The sequence below is a fragment of the Pseudopipra pipra genome, chromosome 9, assembly GCF_036250125.1.
Source record: "Pseudopipra pipra isolate bDixPip1 chromosome 9, bDixPip1.hap1, whole genome shotgun sequence".
NCBI lineage: Eukaryota > Metazoa > Chordata > Aves > Passeriformes > Pipridae > Pseudopipra > Pseudopipra pipra.
The window spans coordinates 27,716,189-27,737,681 of record NC_087557.1 but is presented as its reverse complement, the minus strand read 5'-3'; the positions used below and the strand labels follow the sequence as shown (position 1 = coordinate 27,737,681).

The 21,493-nt window shown below is 63.0% G+C and overlaps 1 protein-coding gene across 3 annotated transcripts; it reads right to left on the bottom strand.

Moving 5' to 3' along the window:
• Nucleotides 1–436: 436 nt before the first annotated feature.
• On the bottom strand, nt 437–17,889 carry SLC6A9 (solute carrier family 6 member 9). 3 transcript variants are annotated; one of them, XM_064665427.1, is made up of 14 exons: nt 17,800–17,889; nt 15,270–15,416; nt 6,628–6,784; nt 6,348–6,479; nt 5,023–5,275; nt 4,811–4,943; nt 4,349–4,483; nt 4,166–4,269; nt 3,849–4,086; nt 3,626–3,760; nt 3,221–3,320; nt 2,866–2,966; nt 2,506–2,676; nt 437–2,279 (listed from the first exon to the last, which is right to left on the bottom strand). In XM_064665427.1, exons 2-14 carry the CDS (start codon nt 15,297–15,299, stop codon nt 2,067–2,069), a joined length of 1,902 nt encoding a protein of 633 aa, XP_064521497.1. In that variant the 5' UTR covers nt 15,300–15,416; nt 17,800–17,889; the 3' UTR covers nt 437–2,066. The 3 variants fall into 3 exon arrangements, with proteins under 3 accessions (XP_064521497.1, XP_064521496.1, XP_064521495.1); XM_064665426.1 differs by lacking the exons at nt 15,270–15,416; nt 17,800–17,889 and adding an exon at nt 10,856–10,976; XM_064665425.1 differs by lacking the exons at nt 15,270–15,416; nt 17,800–17,889 and adding an exon at nt 10,844–10,954.
• Between the last annotated feature and the right edge of the window lie 3,604 nt (nt 17,890–21,493).

Sequence of the window (21,493 nt, the reverse complement as noted above, 5' to 3'; positions counted from 1 at the left end):
AGCTGCAGGCTAGAAGGCAGAGCCCCTGCCTCACCCTACCCACCCTTGGAGGCCCCCCCAGCTCACTCAGCACTGGGGGTCCTCACAAGTTGCTCAGCCTCTGCTAGGGCAAAGTGCCCAGGGCAGGTACAGGGCAAAAACAGCTCTCCTCACTGTGCCGTGGACACTTGCTGCCCTCCCCTTCCTTTGGGGACAGTGCTCTCTCCCAGCAGGAATAAGCCCCTGTCCCCCATCGTCTGCCTTAGCTCCACCTGGTTTTGTAGGTCCAAGTAGAGCAAAGGAGCATTCCTCAGAACCCAACCTGGCTGCTCAGTGCCAATGCCTTCCATCAGAGGGGAAAAGAGCTGCACCCATGGGATGTGCTCCCCCACTTTCCAGCCTCTCCCTCCCTCCCCCCCACCATGGTTCCCAAAGAAGGGCACAGCGGGACACAGCCTCAGGAATATAAATCTCATTAAAATCTAGGATACTTTAGAACTCTACACCAGGAGAGACACTGGCACAGGCAGCGCTGCCCAGAGACACTGGAACAGGCAGCGCTGCCCGGGGACGCGCGCGTTATTGCTAACAATTAGAGGTGAAGAGTAGCGGCGTGACTCGAGGGGCAGGGCACGGGCACCATGCGGGAACCTGCGCCCCTCGCCGCGGCACGACGGGGGGCTCGGGACGGGGAGCTGGAACATCCTGCTGGGGCTCACCGCCCACCGCCTCCCGCCACCGTGCCAAGCTGTGCCGTGTCCCTGTGTCAGCCTCGGGGCTGCAGCATGGGGAGCACAGGGTGCTGGCTGGGAGGGGAGCAAGCGGGGTGGGAAGGGTCTCACCCCATTCACCCCAAATCAAGAGCTCCAAGCCCTTTGGCTGGAGCTGGAAGACAAATTTAAAACTGCTTGGCCTTTGCCAGTGCATCCTGCTCCACTAATACTGGTTGGGGACTGAGCATCCCCAGATGGCTCGGAGCGAGTGGGCTGGTGCAGCCCTTCGTGTCTCCACTGGTACCTCTTGCTAAGCAGCAGCTGGGGGAGGCCTTCCATCCTGCTCCCCCTTAGCACCATGGAGGGTCCTCCCCTGCCAGTGCTAGGGCTGCCGGGAAAAGCTGGACCTCAGCCCTGCCCTGTCACCCCCCGGCCAGGCTTAAGTACTCCCCAGCCTCCTGCCCCACCGCGGGGCAGGCAGCAGCATCAGGCTGTGCCCACACTGCTTGTGGCTGTGCCCAGCTTTGCAGGCCATTCCTGGCCACCCAAAAGGGCACCCAGAGCCCCCAGTGGGGCCACAGGGTGGAGGGGTGCACGGAGGGGAGCATACCAGCTCACCACCTGCACAGCCCCGGGGTACCGTGCATATGTTCATGCCCACGTACACCACATGTGCGCCCATACTGTGTCTGCGAGGGACACACACGTGTGCACACGTGTGCTCTAAGTGCTTGTGTCTTGTGCCGTGAGATCCCATTGCCTGTGCAAACAGCATGCTTGCCCCCCACCTCCCTGTGCCGACTCAGTGCCTGGCACCACCCCTGGGCGTGGCCACCTGTGAGACCCATTTGGCTCTGAGCCACAGCGGATGCCCACCCAGGCTGGGGGTCCCTGCAGTGCCAACCCCTGCCATGATGACCTTGTGCACATACAGGTTGGGATGGCTGCAGGCAGTCTCGGCATGCCCAGCCCTGGTCCCACCCCCTGTCCTCCCCATGGGAAGGTCAGGAGGGTGCCCCATGGCAAGGCAGGCTGCCTGGCTTGGGAAGTGGGGGTGGGAGCCAGGGAGCATCCCGCCCCCCTCATCCTGTGCATTCCCCCAGGACAGGGCCCCTGCAAAGTGCCTCTGGCTCCCGGCCCTCCCGAGGCTGTGCCCCCTCCTCTCTTGTCCCAGCGTCGAGCACAAAGGTTACCGTAAACACGAGGGTTAACGAACGCCACGGGGCGGGGGGCGGGAGGGGTTAACCGGCAAGGAGGTGGGGGGGTCTCGGGGGTGGGTGCTGAGAGCCCCCCGTGGTCCGGTGCGGCCCGGAGCCAGGCTCCGCCAGCGGAAGGTGTGAAAGGGGTTAGAGGGGGTGCAGGGATTGCGGGGGGTCACAGTCTGGAGTCCTGGCTGTGGGCTGAGCCATTACTGCCCTGCATGGGGGATGCAGCCGCCGCCTCACTTTGGCCCTTCTCTGGCTGCAGGGGCTGCACCTCCAGGTGGGACTCGGTGGAGGGGCTGAACGCCGGGGCATAGCGCCCGCTGCGGTGCTCTGCCAGCGCCGGGCCCCAGTCCTTGCTTGCCTTGGTAGCATTTTTCAAGCGCTGGAGAGAAAGGGAGAGGATGGGGGCAAGGTTAGCATCCACCATGCTCCCTTGCCCCCCGCCTACACCAACATGCCAGCAGCTTCCCGGGGTGCCCAGAGATGTGGTGCCCCATGGCTGCTGCCTGCACACTGCCACTGCTGACAGCGGCAGTGGGGTGAGGGACAGCCTTGCAGGCTGCCCCAGGTGGGACACAGACAAGGGAGTCTAGCCCCTGGCCACCCACCTCAAGCAGTGTGTCCCCCTCAGAACGGCACACTTTGTAGATGGCGTAGATGGGGATGCAGATGACGGAAGAGAGCGCCATGAGGAAGCCGATGCTGATGGCCCAGGTAGGGTAGACATACTCGTTGTACGAGATGGGCCGGTACTGGATCACTGTGAAGATCAGGATGAACTGGGAAGGGATAGGCAGGATCAGCTAGTGGGGAGAAGCCAGCCTGCTCTGCGCCCCCACAACCGCTCTATTCTGCCCCATCCCTGCTTTCCCGCAGCCCAGCACCCTCCTCCCCAGGGAGTGTCAAGTCCCAGTGAGCTCCTTGCCCCCTCCTCCCATGGCCCTGTGCCCCATGGTTGTGATGCTCACAAATATGATGGCAGGTGAGATGAAGCGCCAGCAGATCTGGAAGAAGATTGGGGGAGGAAAGCCCAGCATCATCTCAATGTCCTTGAAGTAGTTGCGGTGCCCTGGGGAGGCAAGTGGCTGTGAGCCCAGGTGGGACCCTGAGCACCCTCACACCCCACCCACCACCAGCTCCAGATCCCTAGTGGTGGGACCCCACTAGGGCCCCTCAGGTCACACCTCCCCAGACTGGCCAACAGCCTCACCAGTTAGCACACAGGAAACTGCTGACTGGCTGCTATAAGTCAGCACACCCCCTTCCCCGCTGGCTGCCTGGGTCAGCCCCGCTGGCTGATCAGCTGTAGGCAATTGCACCTACCGTAGATGTACATGATGGCCACGCACATGATGCAGGAGATGATAACCAGGGAGAAGCTGGCAGCATAGTTGTCCATCAGCAGGAGCCAGTAGATGCCCGCCTGTAAGACACACCCGTTGGCACAGCTGCCCCAGCAGTACCACCACTGTTGGTAAAGCAATGGCACAGCCATGTTGTGCTTGGGCCAGCAACACACAGCCCAAACACCACCACCACAGCTGTCATGGCAATGTCTGATGCCAGGGTCAGCATGGCAACACTTGAGTCTGGGTACCAGCACTGGCGTTGGCACAGCAAGACAAGGCGCTGGCTGTCACCACCACCAGGGCGGCAACAATGTGGATGTGACTGATGAAGGTGGCCATAGCAATGGCACCCCATCACCACAGTCCCATGGTCACCTACCTGCGTGGTGAGCGGGACGCCCAGCAGGAAGCCCGCCACAGCTACTCCCAGTGTTACGAAGGTCTTCCTGCGGATGATCCACTCGTTGCCCACCTCATCCACGATGGCCGTAACCAGCGTCTCCAGCAGACAGAACTGTGCATGGGGCGGAGGGGGCAGCATGTCACCACCTTGGCCCCACCATGCCATCCCATCCGAACATGCTGGCCCTACCAGGACCTACCTGTGTGCCCAGCCCCAGGAGGATGAGCATGAAGAAGAAGAGGATGGACCACAGTGGCGAGATGGGGAGCAAGGTGAGGGCTTCAGGGTAGGCGACGAAGGCCAGGCCAGGGCCATGGTCGGCCACCTTGGAGACATCCACGCCCAGGTGGTTGGCCATGAAGCCCAGGATGGAGAAGATGACGAAGCCAGCATAGACGCTGGTGGCGCAGTTGGTGATGCTGATGATGATGCTGTCCCTGTGGGAAGAGGAGTCAGGGCCAGCAGCAGATGTGAGGGGCAGTGGCAGGGCTGGGGGTGCTGTGGTTGGGTGCTCACCGGTAGCAGTTGTTGTGGAACTTGTTGTAGGAGGCCATGGTGATGAGCCCGCCCCAGGCACAGCCCAGCGAGTAGAAGATCTGTGAGGCCGCGTCACCCCACACCTGTAGCAGTGGAATGGTCAGTGCTGTGCCTCCAGCCCCACTCTGTCCGGCCCACTCACCACCCCTCGCCCCTGCTCACCTTGGCATTGAGGATCTTGTCCCACTGGGGCGTCAGGTAGTACATGATGCCAGTGACGGCCCCCTCCAGCGTGATGCCGCGCACGAAGAGGATGGTGAGCACCACGTAGGGGAAGGTGGCCGTGAAGTACACCACCTGCGGGGCGGCACCTCAGTGGGGCGGGGACAGGCAGTGGGTGTGGCCTGGGCAGGGGTGTGGCTATGGACTGGGGGAGGGGTTATGGTCTAGAGTGTGGAGTGATGGGCCAGGAAGAGAGAATATGGTCCAGGGAAGGGACTATGGTCAGGGAGGTGGGCCATGGCTACATGGGAGGAGCTGTGCCCAGAGGGGGTGGGGCCATGTCCACAATGGGAGGTTCATTCCCAATAAGGGAAGGGCTATGCCTAGAGAGGGCAGGGCCATCTACACAGGAGGCATGTCCACACCCAGGGAGCAGGGCCCAGAGAGGGAACTCGCAGGTACCTTTCCCGAGGACTTGACACCCTTGATGAGGCAGAGGAAGACCACGACCCAGGAGACGCCGAGGCACCCCAGGAGGGGCAGCCGCACCTCACCCAGGTTCCCTATGTCATCCGACAGCTGCAGCACATACCTCCTATATGTGGACGGGACAGCAGCATCAGTGGGGCCCCACCATCACCAGCTCCCCCGTCCCCCATCCCACTCCCTGGTACCTCCAGTACTCCTCGCTGGGGCTGGTGCGCTTCTGGGTGGTGTTGAGGAGATGGGTGAGGTTGAGGGCGGCGTGGCTGGAGATATTCCCGTCCAGCACCCCCGCGCAGTCGGGCGTGTTCCAGGGGTTGCTGCAGTACGTCCAGGGCAGCACGCGCGTCATGGACACAAAGAAGTAGTAGAAGGCAATACAGATCACCACGTTGTAGTAGATCCCGATGTACGTGGACACCACCATCATCCCGTAGCCCACGCCTGGGAACAGCACCGGGGAGGGGTGAGCGGCATGGTGCAGCAGCACGGCACGGGCATGGCACGCAGCAGGGGGTTGTGGCATGGGAGGGGTGAGCAGCACGTGGTGCTGTCAGCAGCCTTGCAGCCACGCTGTGGCTTGGCGCCTGGCTGTGTCACAGGGGTAAGGAGCAACGTGCGTGGGATTCTCTACCTCCTAACAAGCCCAGCAGTGGTGAGGGTCCCCTGGCAATGCACATGGGCTGCAGGCAAACCCTTGGGGTCTGCAGCCCTACAGAACCACCGGCTGGGGGTCACTCCTGGTGACAGGGACTTTAGGGCTGCAGCTATCTGGTGGTATGTGAGAGAGGCCACACAAACACAGGGAAGTGCACCCCAGGCTGAGCACAACACAATGCAGAGCACACAGGAGAATGTGCGTGGGCTGCTTGTACTCAGACATGACATGCGGGCACATCACCCGGCAGGCAGCCTGCAGGCATGTGCCAGGGGAGCTGGCAGCATGGGAGCACACCAGTATGCCAGGAGATGCACCTGGAGCAGGGTCTAGACATGGCAGGGCAAGCACGTGGGCACAGCACAACCACTGCCTATGGTCCAGGGAGAGGACTGCAGAAGCATGCCCACAGTTGGACATGCCACAGGCACCCCCAGCTTGTTCAGGGGACCTGGGTGGCCTCTGCAAGAGTGACGTGCTGGGGACACGTGTGGCATATGCAGGGATGTGTGTGTAATGCCTGCAGTGGATGCCAGTGCAGGGCTGGGGTATGCGCAGGGGACGCGTTGCGTGTGCAGGGGCACGTGTAATGCGTGCAGGGGACGCCAGGCGGGCTGTGTGTGCAGGGCAGCGTGGCCGGGGCATGTGCGCAGGGGATCCGTGCGCCGCAGACGGGGATCCGTGTGCAAGGCACGCGTGTGCGGGGCTGTGTGAGCCACAGGTGCCTGCACGGGGCCAGGTGCTGTGCCAGAGGTGTGCGTGCACCCCACGGTGTGTGGGGGTCATACCAGGTGCCAGGCGCTGTGACAGCAGGCATCCCATGCTGGCATGTGCCAATAGGGACGGGCGGCTCCTTACCTTTGAACATGGGGCTGACCCTCCAGACGCCGAGGCAGCCCTGGCTGGCAAACTGCCCAAAGGAGAGCTCCATGAAGAAGAGGGGGATGCCGCAGAACACCAGCATGATGAAGTAGGGGAACATGAAGGCACCTGGAAGGCAGGAACCAGAGGATGAGTGAGCAATGACCCCATGTGGTCCCCATGCACCACACCACCCCAACAAGTATCATGTGGGGCTGGGGCCACATCCCCACACCTGCCCAGAGGGACCCCACTCCCCTGTCCCCCTGACACCCACCTCCCCCATTGCGGTAGCAGAGGTACGGGAAGCGCCAGACGTTGCCCAGGCCCACGGCGTAGCCCACGCTGGTCAGCACAAACTCGATCTGGTTACCCCAGTTGCCACGCTTTACGCTCTTGTCCTGCTTGCCCCGCTCCCCGGGCACGGCGCCATTCTGTGGAGAGATGCCATCATGGGGTGTGTCAGCTGGGGACCCCCCCACCAGCTCCATCGGAGGGGTGACAGCCACCAAGCAGGGCTGGGTGGTCCCCAGCATCCTTCTCCATCCCACCCACACGCCAGCCCCCCGCTGCCCGCCACGCACAGGCAGTGCCAAGGAGGGGGAGGGCAGCGGTGGTGGCCCCCCTCCTGCCCCCCCGCGATGAATGGCTCTGCCCGGAGCCCGGCTGCAGCGAAGGAAGAGTCTGCAACTCATACAAAGCAGGTTCGGGCGCCTGAGCACAAAGGGCCCTCTGTTCTCATGCCCCCCCTCCCTGCGCCCAGCGAGAGAGGTCCTGCTGGGTGGCCACTGCCCACAGCTGGGGCAGGAATTGCGGGACCCCTGGCGTGAATCAGAAGCCCCCCTCAATGGGAAGTGAGGTGCAGTGACTAGAGCAGGTAGGGGGCAAGGTGCCTTCTCAGAAAAGGCACCCTGCAGGGTCCTGCCACCTGCCACCTGCACCCAGCGAGGTGCAGCACCCATGCTTGGGGCAGCTCACAGGGCGTCCCATGCAGGTGGGTCCCCTGTGTGGACAGCCCCAGTGCCCAGCTGTCCTTCACTGCAGGGGACAGGGGAGGGCAGAAGGGGGCAAGAAAGGGCTCTTTGTGCAGCCTGCTGCACAATGTGAGCTCACACCAAGAAGGACAACAACAACCGGGACGAGCACCCGTCACCCCTGGCAGGGATGGCACCCATCACCCCTTGGCTGTGCCCCAGCACAGCCCTGGACTCATAATAATGTCCTGCCTGCACGCTGTGGAGTTCTGGCAGGTTGGGCTGAGGGCAGATGGCATTTTGGGGTACAGGGGTGCCCCAAGTCCTCCCTTCCCCACCTGAAGCCAGGTGATGGGTGCATGGGGTGAGGGTGCTGGTTGCCAGTCCACAGCCCCACAGAACCCACAACCCTAAAGGAGCAGCACAAGGTGCTGGCAGCCCTAAGAGCACGTTGGAGCTCCACAGTGCCAGTTTTGTCACCACAGATACCCCCGCGCCCATGCCCACTCGCGCTGCTCTCCCTCTTGCCTCCCGCTCCGTGTGCCCCCCACGATGGCTGCCAGTGAGTGGGGCCACAAATGGGAGCCGTCACTTTGTATCTGCTCACGCCGGCGGGGTGCAGGCAGCAGGCGCGGTGCACCTAACCGTATCATTTGATTAGGGCCGGCGCAGCCGGGACGTGATGCCCAGCGACTCCGGCACCGCGCTGCCAAACAAAGCCATCTGCTGCGAGCGGGGCCCGCACGCGTCGCGGGCGGCGGGGGGGCTGCAGGGGCGCGGGGCCGGCGGAGAGGGGCGATGGGGGGACCGTGGGCACTTTGGGAAGGGCTACAGGGGCGATACGCTGTCGTGCCCGGCCGGAGAATGGGAGTGCCCACGCCTGACTCCATGAAGCAAAAGGTCCGTCAGAAACGAGCTCACAGCAGCTCCAGGTCCTGGGGGAGCCCCCTCTCAGGGGAAGTCCTTACTGTGGGGTGCTGTGCAGGAGCAGAGCTAAGGGGTCTCCAAGGCGGGGGGGACAGGACACTGGCACTGTCCCTGTGCCAGGGCACACTGCCCACTCGAGCAGACTGATCTGATTGGGAAGCCTCTGATTAAGCTGCTCACACTAACGAGGCTCCTAATGAGCAGCACAGCCAGCAGGAGGGGGGGCAATGCTCCAGCTTGCCTGACAAAGGGTCTGGTGGGGGGATCACATACACTGCATAGTCCTGGCTCAGCCTGGAGCCCTGGTGCCCAAAGGGGACCTCATCCCTGTCCCAAGCCACCACTCTGCTCAGGTGACCCTGGCACAGCTTCATCCCCATGCCCGATGGGGCATCCCAACTTGGAGCTGTCTGGCATCAGTGCAATGAAACAGCCAGGCCTCTGCTGCTCCCCCCTCCTTTCCTGCAGCACTGGGCTTTGGTGCACTTGTCCCCAATAAGGGGGCAGCCACACGTGTGTCCATGCATGCACAAGCAAGCACACGTGCGCAAACACTTGCATGCTCACCCATCGGCTTGCTACCAACCCCCCCCTCCCCAAATCTAGGAAGGTCACCCTGTCCTTTACACTCATTAACCACCCTACCAACCCCACATGGTAAAAGAGGGGGGGGGACAAAGAGAACCCAGACATCTGGGAAGATGAAACTCCCCCTTCTCCCAGCTGTGGGAAAGGGACAGAGCTGGGAAGCAAAGTGAGAGCTGCCACCCAGCAACTATGCAGTCCCTGGGGGGGCCAGGTCCTGCTCCCAGGCCCCAAATTTTCCATGCAGCTCTAAAAGATGCCTGGCTTGGGTGGTAACATCAGTGGGGAGGAAAGGTGCCCTAGGCACCCCAAATGTCCCCAAAACGGGAACATCCAAAACGTCCCAAAAGGGGAGTGCCCAGGGCATCCTTCCTCCCTTACCCAGGGAACCCACTGTACACCATAGACAAAACTTCCCCAGCCCAGCAAGGCAGGCATCATCCATCACCCTGCCTGGCACCAAAGCCTTTCTCATGCTAAGGAGCATTGCCTCACACAATGACAGCTTGGCTGGGGTGCCCGGATGCCCCCCACTTCCCTCAGGGGCCCTGATTTATGGCTGGGAAGCTTGTGGTGGTGGCAGGGTCTAATGCTGGAAGGGGATGTCCTCACTGGAGGCATCTCCAGCATGATCCCCCTCCTCTTTCTTCCCCCATTCAAAATGCCCACACCAGGGTATTTCAGCCCAGCAGAGGCACTCTGTGGGGTATGAGCCTTATCCAGCCCCCCCTGAATCAGTAAGGGATAGTCAACTCTTCCACCCAACCTCCTACTGGGGTGTCAGGTCTGCTCCTGCAATGCCAGCGCAGGGTACCAGCCATCCCCTGATGTCATCAGCCTGATGTCATTGGTCACTGCCATGGCAATGGCAGCAAAGTCATGACTGGCTTAGGCAGGGGTTGCTGGAAGATAGAAGTAGATGCTAATTACATCATTTGCCACAACAGTGGCTCTTTCAGGGCAACAAAGTGGGGTGCAGCATGCCTGGGGCAGACGAACCCCAGCCTGAGGTGGGGGTCCCCAGGGGTGGAGGGATGGAGTCACTCAGAGAGGGGGTGTCCTGGGTGCCCTCGCTGGCTGTCCACTGATCCTGGGTGCTGGGGGCCCTATAATCAGTCCCTGTACTCCTTGTCCCTGGCACATGGAGTAATGAATCCACAAGTGTCAGCCCTGCATCAGAAGTTGCTGTGCCCTGCCAGCCTTCCCATCCTGGTTCTGCCAGCCCCACCAGGACATCCTAACTCTCCCTGCTCTCTCTCTTTGGTGCCCAGACCCATGTTTGCCTCTGCCCCAGCATAGCAGAGGCATGTTGTCAGGGAAAAGGCATCCGGCATGGCCTGGGCAGTGGCAGCATCATCCATGGGTGCACAGGCAAGGGGACACTCCCAGGGTTGGGGTGATGCAGAGACAAGGGGGATGTCCAAATCTCAGGACCTCCCAGCAGTGTTATACAGCCCTCACCACCTCTCAGTGCAGGAGACTGCCCAGCCCCAGTGACAGCCCTGAGTGTGCTCTGCCAGCCACCCACAGCAGCACCAGTGCTGCCCCGAGATGCCACGGGGAACCAGGGCAAGCTTTGACACTGCTCACTGATGCCCATGAAAGATAAGAGGATGGGGAGGGGAGAAGGAGGATCTTTGCTATACTCTGCCCCTGCACCCTCAACCCAGGTGCTGTGCACCTCTTGCAAAATCAGTAGGTTCCAGAGTCAACAAACACACAACTGTCAGACAATCTCCTCTTGCTCCCAGCACACACGAGGCCACGGAGGGGTTTGGTGCCATGCTGTGCCCTCCCTCCCCTGGAGCACCCCATCTCCCTGGCTGTAAGGTTTGGGGGTACCTCTCCAGCATGCCATGGCACAAATCTGCAGCTGTGGCTCAGCACTGCACAGCCATCACAGCCAGAATAAAGGGTCTCGGAGAGCTTTGGTGGTGGGGGGACAGCACTGGCACAGCCACCATTCAGCCTGACCCCCCCGCTCTGCCCCCCAGACCCTGTTCTCACCTGCCCACTGACCTGCTGAGAGGGTCCAAGGGGGCCCCGCTGCTCGCAGCTGCCATCCGGGGGCCCAGGCTGGATGGCTTGGTGAGTCCCCAGCTTCATTGGCACCTCGGGCTCCGGCGCAGCAGCCGCCCACCCTCCCGCCTTCCCCCGCCCACTGCCTCCAGTGCTTGGCACTGCTCCCCGCTTGCCTCCCGGCCAGGCTCGGCCCCTTGTCGCCTGCCCCGACACGGCACCGGTGCCCCACCACGCCACCTGCCCCGGCACCATCCTGCCTGGCCCTCACCGCAGGCACCCCCGTGCCTACATAACCCCCACAAGCTGTACCCCCACGAGCCAGGTGCCCTCCCTGGCCGGCACAGGCAGGGCAAGATAGCGCAGGCTGCACAGCAGGCTCAGCCCTGTCCCACTTAATGAGGCCTCATTAGCAGGGTCCAGCTGCTCGCAGCCCCACACGCTCCAGCAGGCAGCACTGCCCTCCCAGTGGGCACTGCAGCCCGTCTGTCCGGGGCCAGGAGCTGCTCTTGGAGCATAGTAGAGGGCCACGTTCCCTCAGAGCCCCCATTCCCATGCCCCATCACCCCCTGCCCCACACATGCATTCCTGCCCCTATGCCCATCATCCACGCAGCTGCCTGACCCTGCCTGCCCAACCACAAAACTGTGCACTCAAGGGCTTCAGGGGCATGGCCCCGCCTGGGGATAGGGGCACAGGGACAAGCCTGTCTGCTGGCACATCCCCAACCTGGTGCCATGCTACTTCACTCAACGTCATACTGCTGGCGACATCATGGGGTCTCCATGGCAACCCTCACAAGGTCAATGCCCCGAAGGGGACCATCTGGCTGGCAGGAGGTCTGTGCCACGACCCCTCCGCTGCCCAGGCACCCCACAACCTCCCTGCTCACCCCTGTGCCAGCATGGGGTGGGACCCTGGTGGGGTGCTGTGTCCCATAGGAGGGCAGGCGCAGGGTGCCCCCCAGCCAGGCTCGGGGTTCCCCAGCTGCTCCCAGCCCTGTGTCCCGGCTGGGGAGTGTGGCCAAGGCGCCAGCGAGGCATGATGGTGCACGGAGGGCGGGGGGACGGGCCGGCGCTTTCGGAAGACCATCTGGGGTCCGGGCAGTGGCGGCCGTGGGCGCACACGTGAACAGCACACGTGTGTGGGGCGGGCGCTCAACCCCCCCATGCCAGCACCCAGTGCTTGTCCCTGTCCTGCACCAGCCACCCAGTAGCTTGGGACGTGCCCCACCCATGGGATGGCAGCACCCAATTGTGGTCCCCAGGATGTGTGCAAGCCCAAAGCCATCCCACGCTGTGCCAGCCCCAGTGATCCCAGCCCAGTCATGCCCTACATGCAACCAGGCACCTCTGTGCCCAGACATCCTACAAGGTGGGTGGGCACCTTGTGAGCATCCCTCTGTGCCTCGGTTCAGCTGCATCACTTTGCCTGAGCCACCTGCGTGCTACCACCAGGTGTCCTGCCCCGGGCACGCTGCCCCTCTTGCCCCCCACAGCAGCCTGAGCACAGCACAGCAGAACCCACAGCCCCATCCTGGGGATGCCAGGCCCTGTGTCAGCCCGTGGGAGCAAAGTGCCGCTCCCTTGGCAGCCCAGCCAGCAGACAGAGGGGACAGCCAGCTGCATGGAGACACACCACTGGAAACAAAGGGCCTGCACTGGGACCCTCACCTTCCCTGGCGTTCTGGTCCTCACCCTGGCTGGCTGGCGCTGCTGAGGCTGAACTAGACACGGGGGTGACGGGTGCATGGGGTATGGCCACAGGTCTCCCAGCCCCTGTCACTGTTCCCTGACAGGGCTGTAGGGTGACAGGGGCAGGAGTGATACCCAGGACCTGCCCTGGGGCCAACATCCCCTAGCTGAGTGCTTCCCGACAGGGCTGCCTTTTTCTGGCCCCATTCTACCAGGGCAGACATGATTCTCCCAGGGCGTTCAGGCAGAAAAATCCCCCGCCAGCCCCCCCCATCACTGCCCCTTGGTATTCCGGGAAGGGCTCCTGCAGCCAAAAGCCACTTCCGCAGCTCCTGCTGCTGGCCGGTGGCACTGCGCCGTTGGGGGTGTCTGGGACAGGCAGAGCCCCCCCAGCCCTTAACCCCCAGCAGGTCAGTAGGAGCAGCACCCCAGTGTCCAGCCAGGGTGGTCTTGGGTGACCACAGGAGCCTACCTGAGCTGGACACCCTGCGGCCAAAGGCTGCCCAGCCGTGCCAGCAAGGCAGCCCTGGGAGTCAGGAGCCACTGGCAATGCTGGAGCCTGAACAAAGCACCCTGAGAACAACAAAACAAAGTGTCCTTAAAGGCCAGAGAGGGAGAGGCTGCTAGACCTTCCCTGCTTCCCTGTGGCCCCACAGGGACTCCCTCTGCCCAGCCACACAGGGATTGATCCAGCTCCAGGAGGTGCCCTGCACCCCGTTGGGCATCTGCTGTCAGGGTATCTGTGGGGCTTGGGAACAGTAGGGTTCCCCCCCCGCTTGCTGTTTTGGAGTTAGCATTTAGAGCTTCACAGGGGTGCCCGCAAAACGCAGAGCCTGCAAAAGCAGGACACAGCACCGCCATTCCCCAGGCCCCAGCCCTCAGGTGGGGAAACTGAGGCACAGCTGTGCATCACCCAGCTGCTGCCTCCATCACCCCTGTCCCTCCCCAGGTGTGACACAGCGGGCACCCCAGGTCCCACTGCACCCCTCTGGCCCCAGAGACTGCACACACAACGCTGGGCAGTGGTTGCACAGCAGGAGCCTGACAGAGGTGGGGGGGGGTAGGAGCTGCACCTGCAGGCAGGGATGAGAGGACAGGCAGGGACCAAGCTTTGCCAGGTTACTGGCAGGGCCCTGGAGACAGGCTAAGGAGATTAGCTCCCTTCTCCAGGGACCCAGGCAGCTCGGTAGCCAGTGCCTGGCCTGCTGCAGCTCCTCCTGAGGTTCTCAGGAAGCATCTAGGAGGAAAGATGCTTTCACAGGGACCTGCTCTTCTCCCTGTAGCCTCCATAGCAGCACACTCCATCCCTGTGCAGGGGTATCCTTGCACCGTGTAAACAGAGGAGGCCTGGAAAGAGGGCTGAGAGCCAGGGGAGTCAACACAGCATGTGTCAGACCCTGTTGCATCTGACATCCTGGCCCTGGGGTGGGCTGGTCAGGTACTTCCGAGAAGCAGGTTAAAGATTTACTGGGAGCGGGTGGGCACTCTTATCTCTGGCTCTCTGCTGCCCATGTCAGGCTCAGCCCTCATCCTGGTGCAATGCTGAGTGCTCTGGCCAGGGTAACAAAACACCAGCAGCATGGAGTCACGGCAAGCACCATGTGCAGAAGTGCATCCCCATGACAGACCCCTGATCGTGCCCAGATACATCCTCAGCACCTCCCTGTTCCCAGCATGGGGCTTCTCCTGGAGAAATCTGCCCTCCTATCCCACCAGATGTCCTGATCCCTTCTCCACTGTGGCAGGATGGGTGTTGGGCTCCCCACTGCAGGCACAGCCAGTGGGGCCACACTGGGACACACAAGCGGAGAAGCCGCATGCACGCGAGTGCACTGAAAGCGCTTGCTGGAGCATGCTGCTCCCCTGGCTCTTGGCTTCCCAGGCAAATCCTGGCTCCCAGCCCTGCGGCTGGAGTGTGCAGCTATTTCAGGAAGCCCCCCGGGAAGGGGAGGGCCTGGTGACCGTGTCAATCCCAGCGTTCAGCTCCCATCCTTTGGGAAAAAGGGTAAAAGCCAAGCCCAGCTTGGGCTCACCTGCCCAACACAGCACAACAGCCTGTCATGGGAACCTGAGCTTGGGGCTCCCAAACCCCTTACTGCACAGCAGAGCTGCCACAAGCACGGGGCCATCGCAGCCCTCTGACAAAGACATGCAGTGGGCACATCCCGCATCTGCCCAGAACACCGAAGCCATCCCTGGTGCAGGTGAGTGCCTGGCAGCCCACAGCATCCTGCAACATATCCCTTGTCAGGATGGAGGATCAGGCACTACACCAGTGCCTGGAGAAATCTGCCTGCACACCATCCTATCAGCCCAGTCCGGGAGAGCCTGCTGGATGGAGGCAAAGGGGAAGCAGCCACATCCACGCCCTTCTGGGGGTACCCGGCATGGAGGAGCCCCTGCACCCTTTGCCAACAGCAGGTTGTGGAGCCGCCCGCCTGGAGAGCTGGGGCAGATGATAAGGCTGGGCAGAGCGCCTGAGATGGGCGATAGCATCTCCAGGCACAGCAAGACACCGCACCCAAGGAGCCCCACAGGCAGCAGAGAGAGCACCAGCCCGGCAGTCATCATGCTGGGGGAGCACCGAGGTGGCACAGCCCCGACTGGGGGCCCCAGAACGGCATCAAGCCCTACAGGAGCCCCAGTGTCTTGCCCCCTGGTTCTCTGGGTGCCCGAGGCAGTGGCGTGCACCAGCCCGCTCCCTCCACCCCAGCACTTACCAGCAGCCCCTCGCTGCACTTATCGGCCATTCCTGGAGGCTGGAGCACGGTGCCGGCTGCCCAGTGCAGGGTCCCTCGCCTGCCCACTCTCCGTCACGCTGGCTGCGCCACCAGCACTAGTGTGCTTCAATCCACCGTCAGAGCAAGCTGGGCAGAGGGGAGAAGACACCAAGAGAGACGTGACTGGTGGGGTGAGCACGTCCCCCCCAGGCCTCCCCCTCCCTCCAGGAACCAGGGGACTGTGCCAGACGAGTTGCTCCCCTGTACCTGCCCACTGGGTAGTGGGGCTGGTGGAGGACACCGGGCCCGGGGCCAGGTGGGCTGCCGGTGGGGTCTCTTCCTGCTGGCTCCCACCCCCTTCAGCGTCTCTGAACCCCCTGGCACCCACAGGAGCAGCGGCTCCCAGGTGTTTCCCAAGAAGCAGTTAAAGATTTACCCGGTGTGGACAGACGACCTTGCGGGCAGCTGGCTGCCGGCCCCCCAGCAGGTGGGTGTCAGGGGCCGCGGGCAGGAGTGGGGGCCCCTGGAGCTCTCCCCCAGCGAGAGCTGAAGCCGAAGTGGCTGCGGCACACGACAGCGCCGGGACTGGGCGCTGAGCGGGGCCAGTGCAGGGCTCAGCTGCCGCGCAGGACACAGATGGGAAACGATTGCCTTCTGCCCCGGTGCATCTCATGCACGTGCAGCGCAGGGGGGCCGAGCCGCTGGGCTCTGCCGGGTGCCAGGTGCTGCTGAACAGGGCACAGGCAGCTGCCTCCCCGGCCCTTACCCCTGCCCCAGCCTGGGGCTGCTGGAGGCCCCAGGGGAACACTGAGGCCTGACCTCGCCAGGAGGGACGGACAGTCTTGCAAAACACCAATCTGATTGTCTGTGCAACAGCATCGGTGTTTGCAGAACCCACATCAGTGCTTGGTGCCCTCGGTGGCTAAAGGACCCCTGACCCCCACCGAGGGTTCCTGACCACACCACCAGCAGTCAAACACACCAGGGCCTATCCCCAGGCTGCCATGAGTCTGGAGTGATCAGCAGAAGCGAACGTGGCCCTTAAGTCATGGGGAGGGAGCATGGGCAGTGGAGATAAGGGGCAGGAAGCTAGGGGATGTGGGGCGAGCCCCCAGCCCCTCCAGTGCAGACAGGCTGCTGCCAGCAGATACCGCACCCCACTGCCAATGCCTTCTCCAGAAGTGGCTGCATTTCCACGGTAGCCAAGATGTCATCACTGACACAAGCCTGACTCCTTGCATGGCACAGGGATCTCTCAAAGGTGGGAGGTGCAGGGTCAGTGGCCGGACTTCACCTATCATCACACACCTATCGCCAGCCAGCCAAAAGCTGCCTGCCCTGCGGCCCTGAATTCAGACTAAGGACTCATCCCGTGTCCTGAGAGGGAAGAGTGCCCAAGGGACTGGACGGCTGCCACTCCCCTCGGGGTCTGCCGGGCGCTGATAAGGCTCCATGACTGCATAGATGCCACTGGCGTTGGCTCCCAGCCTAGCGTGGAGCGAGCGTGAAGCCAGCAGCGGGATAGCATTGGGACGGATGCAGGGATGCCCGAGGATGCAGCATCCCCTGGGACAGCCCGGCAGGGATAGGGATTCAATCCACTGGTGGCTCTCCCGGAGCTGAGTGATGCCATGACAGACAGGAGGACAGGGCAGCTCGCGTACTTAGAGACGGCACGAGTGACACCTGGGCACACACAGAGGCTCCCATAGGGCTGTCACACCTCGGCGGGGGAGGCAGCCCGCGGCACCCAGGGGAAGGCCACGGATGCCGGGCCGGAGGATGGAGCGCCCTTCCTGCCCGGCGGGTGGGCAGCCCGAAGCACCGGTGCAGCAGCCGCTGCCACCTGCGAGGCCGTTTCCTCTGCCAGCATCCGCCGGGCCCGCCGCAACCGGGGTTCCCCGGTGCCCACGGGAGGCTGGCAGCGGGCCGGCCTGTCGCCGCCATGCTCCCCCTCCCGCCCCGCGGGGGCGGCTCCGGCGGCGGCCCCGCGGGCAGCGCTCGCCGCGACGCGCCCGCCGCCCGGCTCCCCCCCGCCGCCGCCGCCCGGTGCAGAACGGCGGCGGGGGGGGCCCGGTTACATCAGCCGCCACGTGGTGGCTGCTCCGCCGCCCCGCCCCGGCACATGCCCGTGGAAAATTACCGCCAGCCCCCCCGCCCCGCCACCGGGCCGGGCCGCCCCGGTGCCCGCCGTCCTCCCGGAGTGCAGCGGCGGCGGTCCCGCTCTGCGCGCGGCGCCCCCGCGCTCCCCCGGCACCGCGCCGCCACCGAGCACCGAGAGCAACAGATGCGGGACCGCCCCGCATCCCGCTATGCCGCTGTCCCGCTCCCGACACGGACTGACGGGTGGCCGCTCCCGGTGCCTCTCCCGATGTCCCCGACCCCGCCGCTCTAGAGGCCCCCACCGCCCCCGTCTCCTTCCCGCCCTCCTCCGGCAGCCCACCCACCCTTCTCCCGTCCCATCCCCAGTGCTGCTGCGGCCGCCGGACGGGCCGTGCGCCCGGTGCCGGCGGAGGTGCGCGCCCCTTACCGTGCCCATTCCGCCGCCCGGCCCCTCCCGCCACGCCGGGTGGGCCCGCGGGGGCGCCGCTCCGCCGCTCCCAGCCCGGTGTCGGTGCCGGTGCCGTACCAGGCCCGTAGCCGCCGCCGGTGCTGCCGCCGAGTTAATGAAAGTTTGGAGGTCGGTGGGGGCTGGCACCGCCTCTCGCCCTCGCCGCCGTGCTCCGCCCCCCGCTTCGCCGCGTTTCCCCCCCCCCGCGTCGCCGCGCTCCCCAGCGCCCCGCCTCGGCACCCGCACCCGTGCCCGCAGCGCGGCTCACGCACCGCGGGCACCGCGGAGGGCGAGGGCGCGGGCGGTGCCGCGGGAACGCGGGGTACGGGTGGCACACACGCACACGCGTGGGCACACGGGTACACACGCCGGCACACACGGGCGTGCTGCACACACGGGCACGGCGCGGGCACACGGGCACACCGTGCGCTTGGCACACTTGGGCATGCACATGGCACGCTTGGCACGCGTGGGCACCGGGAGTGCACATGCAGCCCACAGGCATGTGGACATAGAGGACCATATGCAGGCTTGCCCGCAACCATGGCACGTGTGAACATACATGGGACACATGGGCACACACAGGCTCCTACTGGGCACACGCGCATCCCCGCACACACGGGTTTTCACACGCAGAGGAACACCCAGACACAGCGTGTGCACAGGGCACAGCGCCGTGGTGATCCTGGGCAGTGGCATGGCCACAGGCTCCAGCCAGGATGTGTGAGGTTAGTGCGAGTGTTGTACGTTTATGGGGGTCTGTTGCACATATGTGGGTCACACACTGTATGCCCCTGCCTGTGCATGCTGCTTGCTGGCACATGTACACGTGTGTGTGCATGCAAATCTGTACACTTACACCCATGTATCTAGGTGTGTGCCTACATGTGGTTGTACATGTTTGCATCTGCATGTGTGTGTAAACATCCGTGTCTGTGCATGTGTGTCTGCACATGTATGGGCACTTATGTGCACATGTGTGGGCACGTATGCACATGTGAACATGAGTGTACAGGGGTGTGGATGCGTGTACTGATATGCATGTACACATAAACACAAATGTGCATGAATGTGTGCCCATACCCATGTGCATGTGCACACATGTGTGTGCAGCCAGAGCACGCCCCCACATCCCAGGCCAGATGTTTCCAGTAATGCATGAAGGGTGCGCCAGGGGCCGCCCCTTGCTTGGCCCCTCGCAGAGGCCTCCTCTCCCTCCCCTCTCCTTCCCAATGGGCTTCCCACGTGCTGGGACGGGTGCCTGCACTCCGGCACCCTGCCCTGCTCCCTGGATCTCTCCCAGTTCCTGGGGTGCACTGTACCCTGGGGCTTCAGGGCATCTGTTGGGGAGCACGGCAGGGGTGCAGCTCAGCACCCCAAGTTCACCAACAGCACAGCCCTTCCCACATCTCACCCACTGAGAGTCTTCTGGTCTTTTCCACCTCCACAGCCCTGCACCCCATCTCAGGGCTGACCCTCTGGTGTTCCCGGTGTTCCAATCAACTTGGGGAGCACCCCTTACGAGTCTCCATGGATCCCTGCTGTCCTTGCGGGTTGCTGCCTAGTTAAGGAAATCCTCCACAGGGATGGGGTGGAGGTGGGGCAGTGATGGGATGGGTGGCCCAGGGGTGTCTGTCCAGGCCACACTGCAACAGACTCACCAGGGTTCTGGGCTGCAGAATGGGAGACAGCTCCAGCACAGTCATATGCCAGCACTACTTTCGTTTTGCGTGTGGTAAAGCCAAAGTCAGGGCTCCCATAGCAGGAAGGGGAAGGCAGCAGTGCAGGCGGGTGCTCATGTCCTCCCACGCCCTCCCAGCACCCGCACATGCTCTGCACCAGGAGCCAGGTTTCTCACTAGCAACCTCGCTCCTGGCTGCCTGTGGCCTCACACCCCACCCTGCAGCCCAAATCCAGCACCCAGCACCTGAATCCAGCACCCCACACCCAGCATCCTGTGTCAGAGCCAGAACTCAGCTGCAACCTGCACCCCTGCCTCAGGGTCTGGGCTTTGGAGAGGAGCTGCCAGCTGTGGAGTTACAGATTAGATCCTTAAGGGATGGATTTCAACGGGTGAAACTCATGCTTTCAAACACCCTTCTCAGGATCTCTCTGCTTTTCTGTGTGCTTGATGTGGGGAAAGAGGAGGAGGGGTCCTGCAGCCCCCAGGAGTGTTAGTGAGGGGCTGCTCCTTCCCCCCTTGCAGCTTCCAAGACATTGCAGTGCCCTTTTAGCACCCTGCACCTGGGTGCAAACACCTCCTTCCCAGGAGCCTAGATACTTGGTGTGCCCTCAGCTTTGGCCATGGTCCTGCTGTGCTGGTCAGGGCTTTCCTGGGGTCTCATGGTGCCCAGAGACGCAGCACGAGCAGAGACCAAAAGTAATCTATGAGGTGAGAGGCTCCAGTGCCAAAGGAATTTAGGAGGGGTGCTCCAGCCTGTGCTTGTGCCCACTTCATCCATCTCTCCCCATCTGGTAGCAATCATTCCCCCATTCCCGCCCTTGGGGAAGCCATCTCTTTCTTTCCTCACCATCCCTCCCCAGGCTGGCAGATGTCACAGTGTCCCCAAGCCCTCGCACAGCAGTGGGGGTGATGCCACAACACCCCTTCCCCAGTGCCATTCAAATCTGTGGGGCTGGAAGCTTCTGTTTCTGCGGGCAGGTGCAGTGACCTCATGGAGTCAGCGCCAGCTCCGTGGGGGACATGGGTTGACATGCTGGTGGCACCGCTGCCTAGGCAGCATGGCCTCTCCTCTTGTATCTCCATGGGTGCTGTTGCCTGGGAAACTGTGGGCAAATGCAGGCAGGGATCCAGGGGGGGTGAAGGGTGGGGAGGAAATGCCAGCTCCCGGCACCTGCAAGAGGGATGGGCTGGTCAAAACACCACAACAATCCCTGAAAATTTCCTATGCACTGGGACAGCAGCACGGGCTTGTGGTCATCCCCAAGCGGTTGGAGCCCTGACGTGACCCAGAGCTTGTCCTTGAGTCTGGGGGTGCATCAAAAGCAGCGGGATTTAATGCTGTCCCCACTGTGTGCCTGACATGGAGGCTGGCTGTCCACCTCCCCAGGGGGACCCTGGGGTTTTGTCCCAAGCAATTCCTGAGCACTGTGTGCCCCCAGCACCACCAGAGCTGGATTTGGCCTCGAGGTCTCCCCACAGTGGGATGCTGCGTGCAGATCTGGGGGCTTCCTACCCCCCCCCATCCAGGATCACACCCCCAGTGCTTGCATGAGTTCTGGGGTGGGAGGCAGAGGGAAGTCAAAATTCAGCTTTGGCATGATGGTACATCGCCAAAATCTGCAGGTCAGCATTAGGCTGCCTGAGGAGCTGCCAAGATTGGGGAACCACACACTCTAGTGACCCTCCTGCTGGTCCCCAAGCTTCCCACCTGAGCACTGAAGCCTGGAGAGGGAGTGAGCTGGTGGGGAACAAGCTCTGTTGTCAGGATTGGAAGAATGGGAGTAGAAGTCCCTACACAGACTGGATATGCCCTCTCTGGGGATTTCACAACTGGCCCTACATTACCAGGAAAGACCCTGCAAAAGGAGCAGGGGAAATGCCACAGAAGAGCCACTAGCTCATGTTTTGTCCTTCCAGCTTTCACATCTTTCTTTTCTCTCTGGCATGTCATTCCCATCCTGCCTGACACGTGGGGAAAGGCACTGTTCT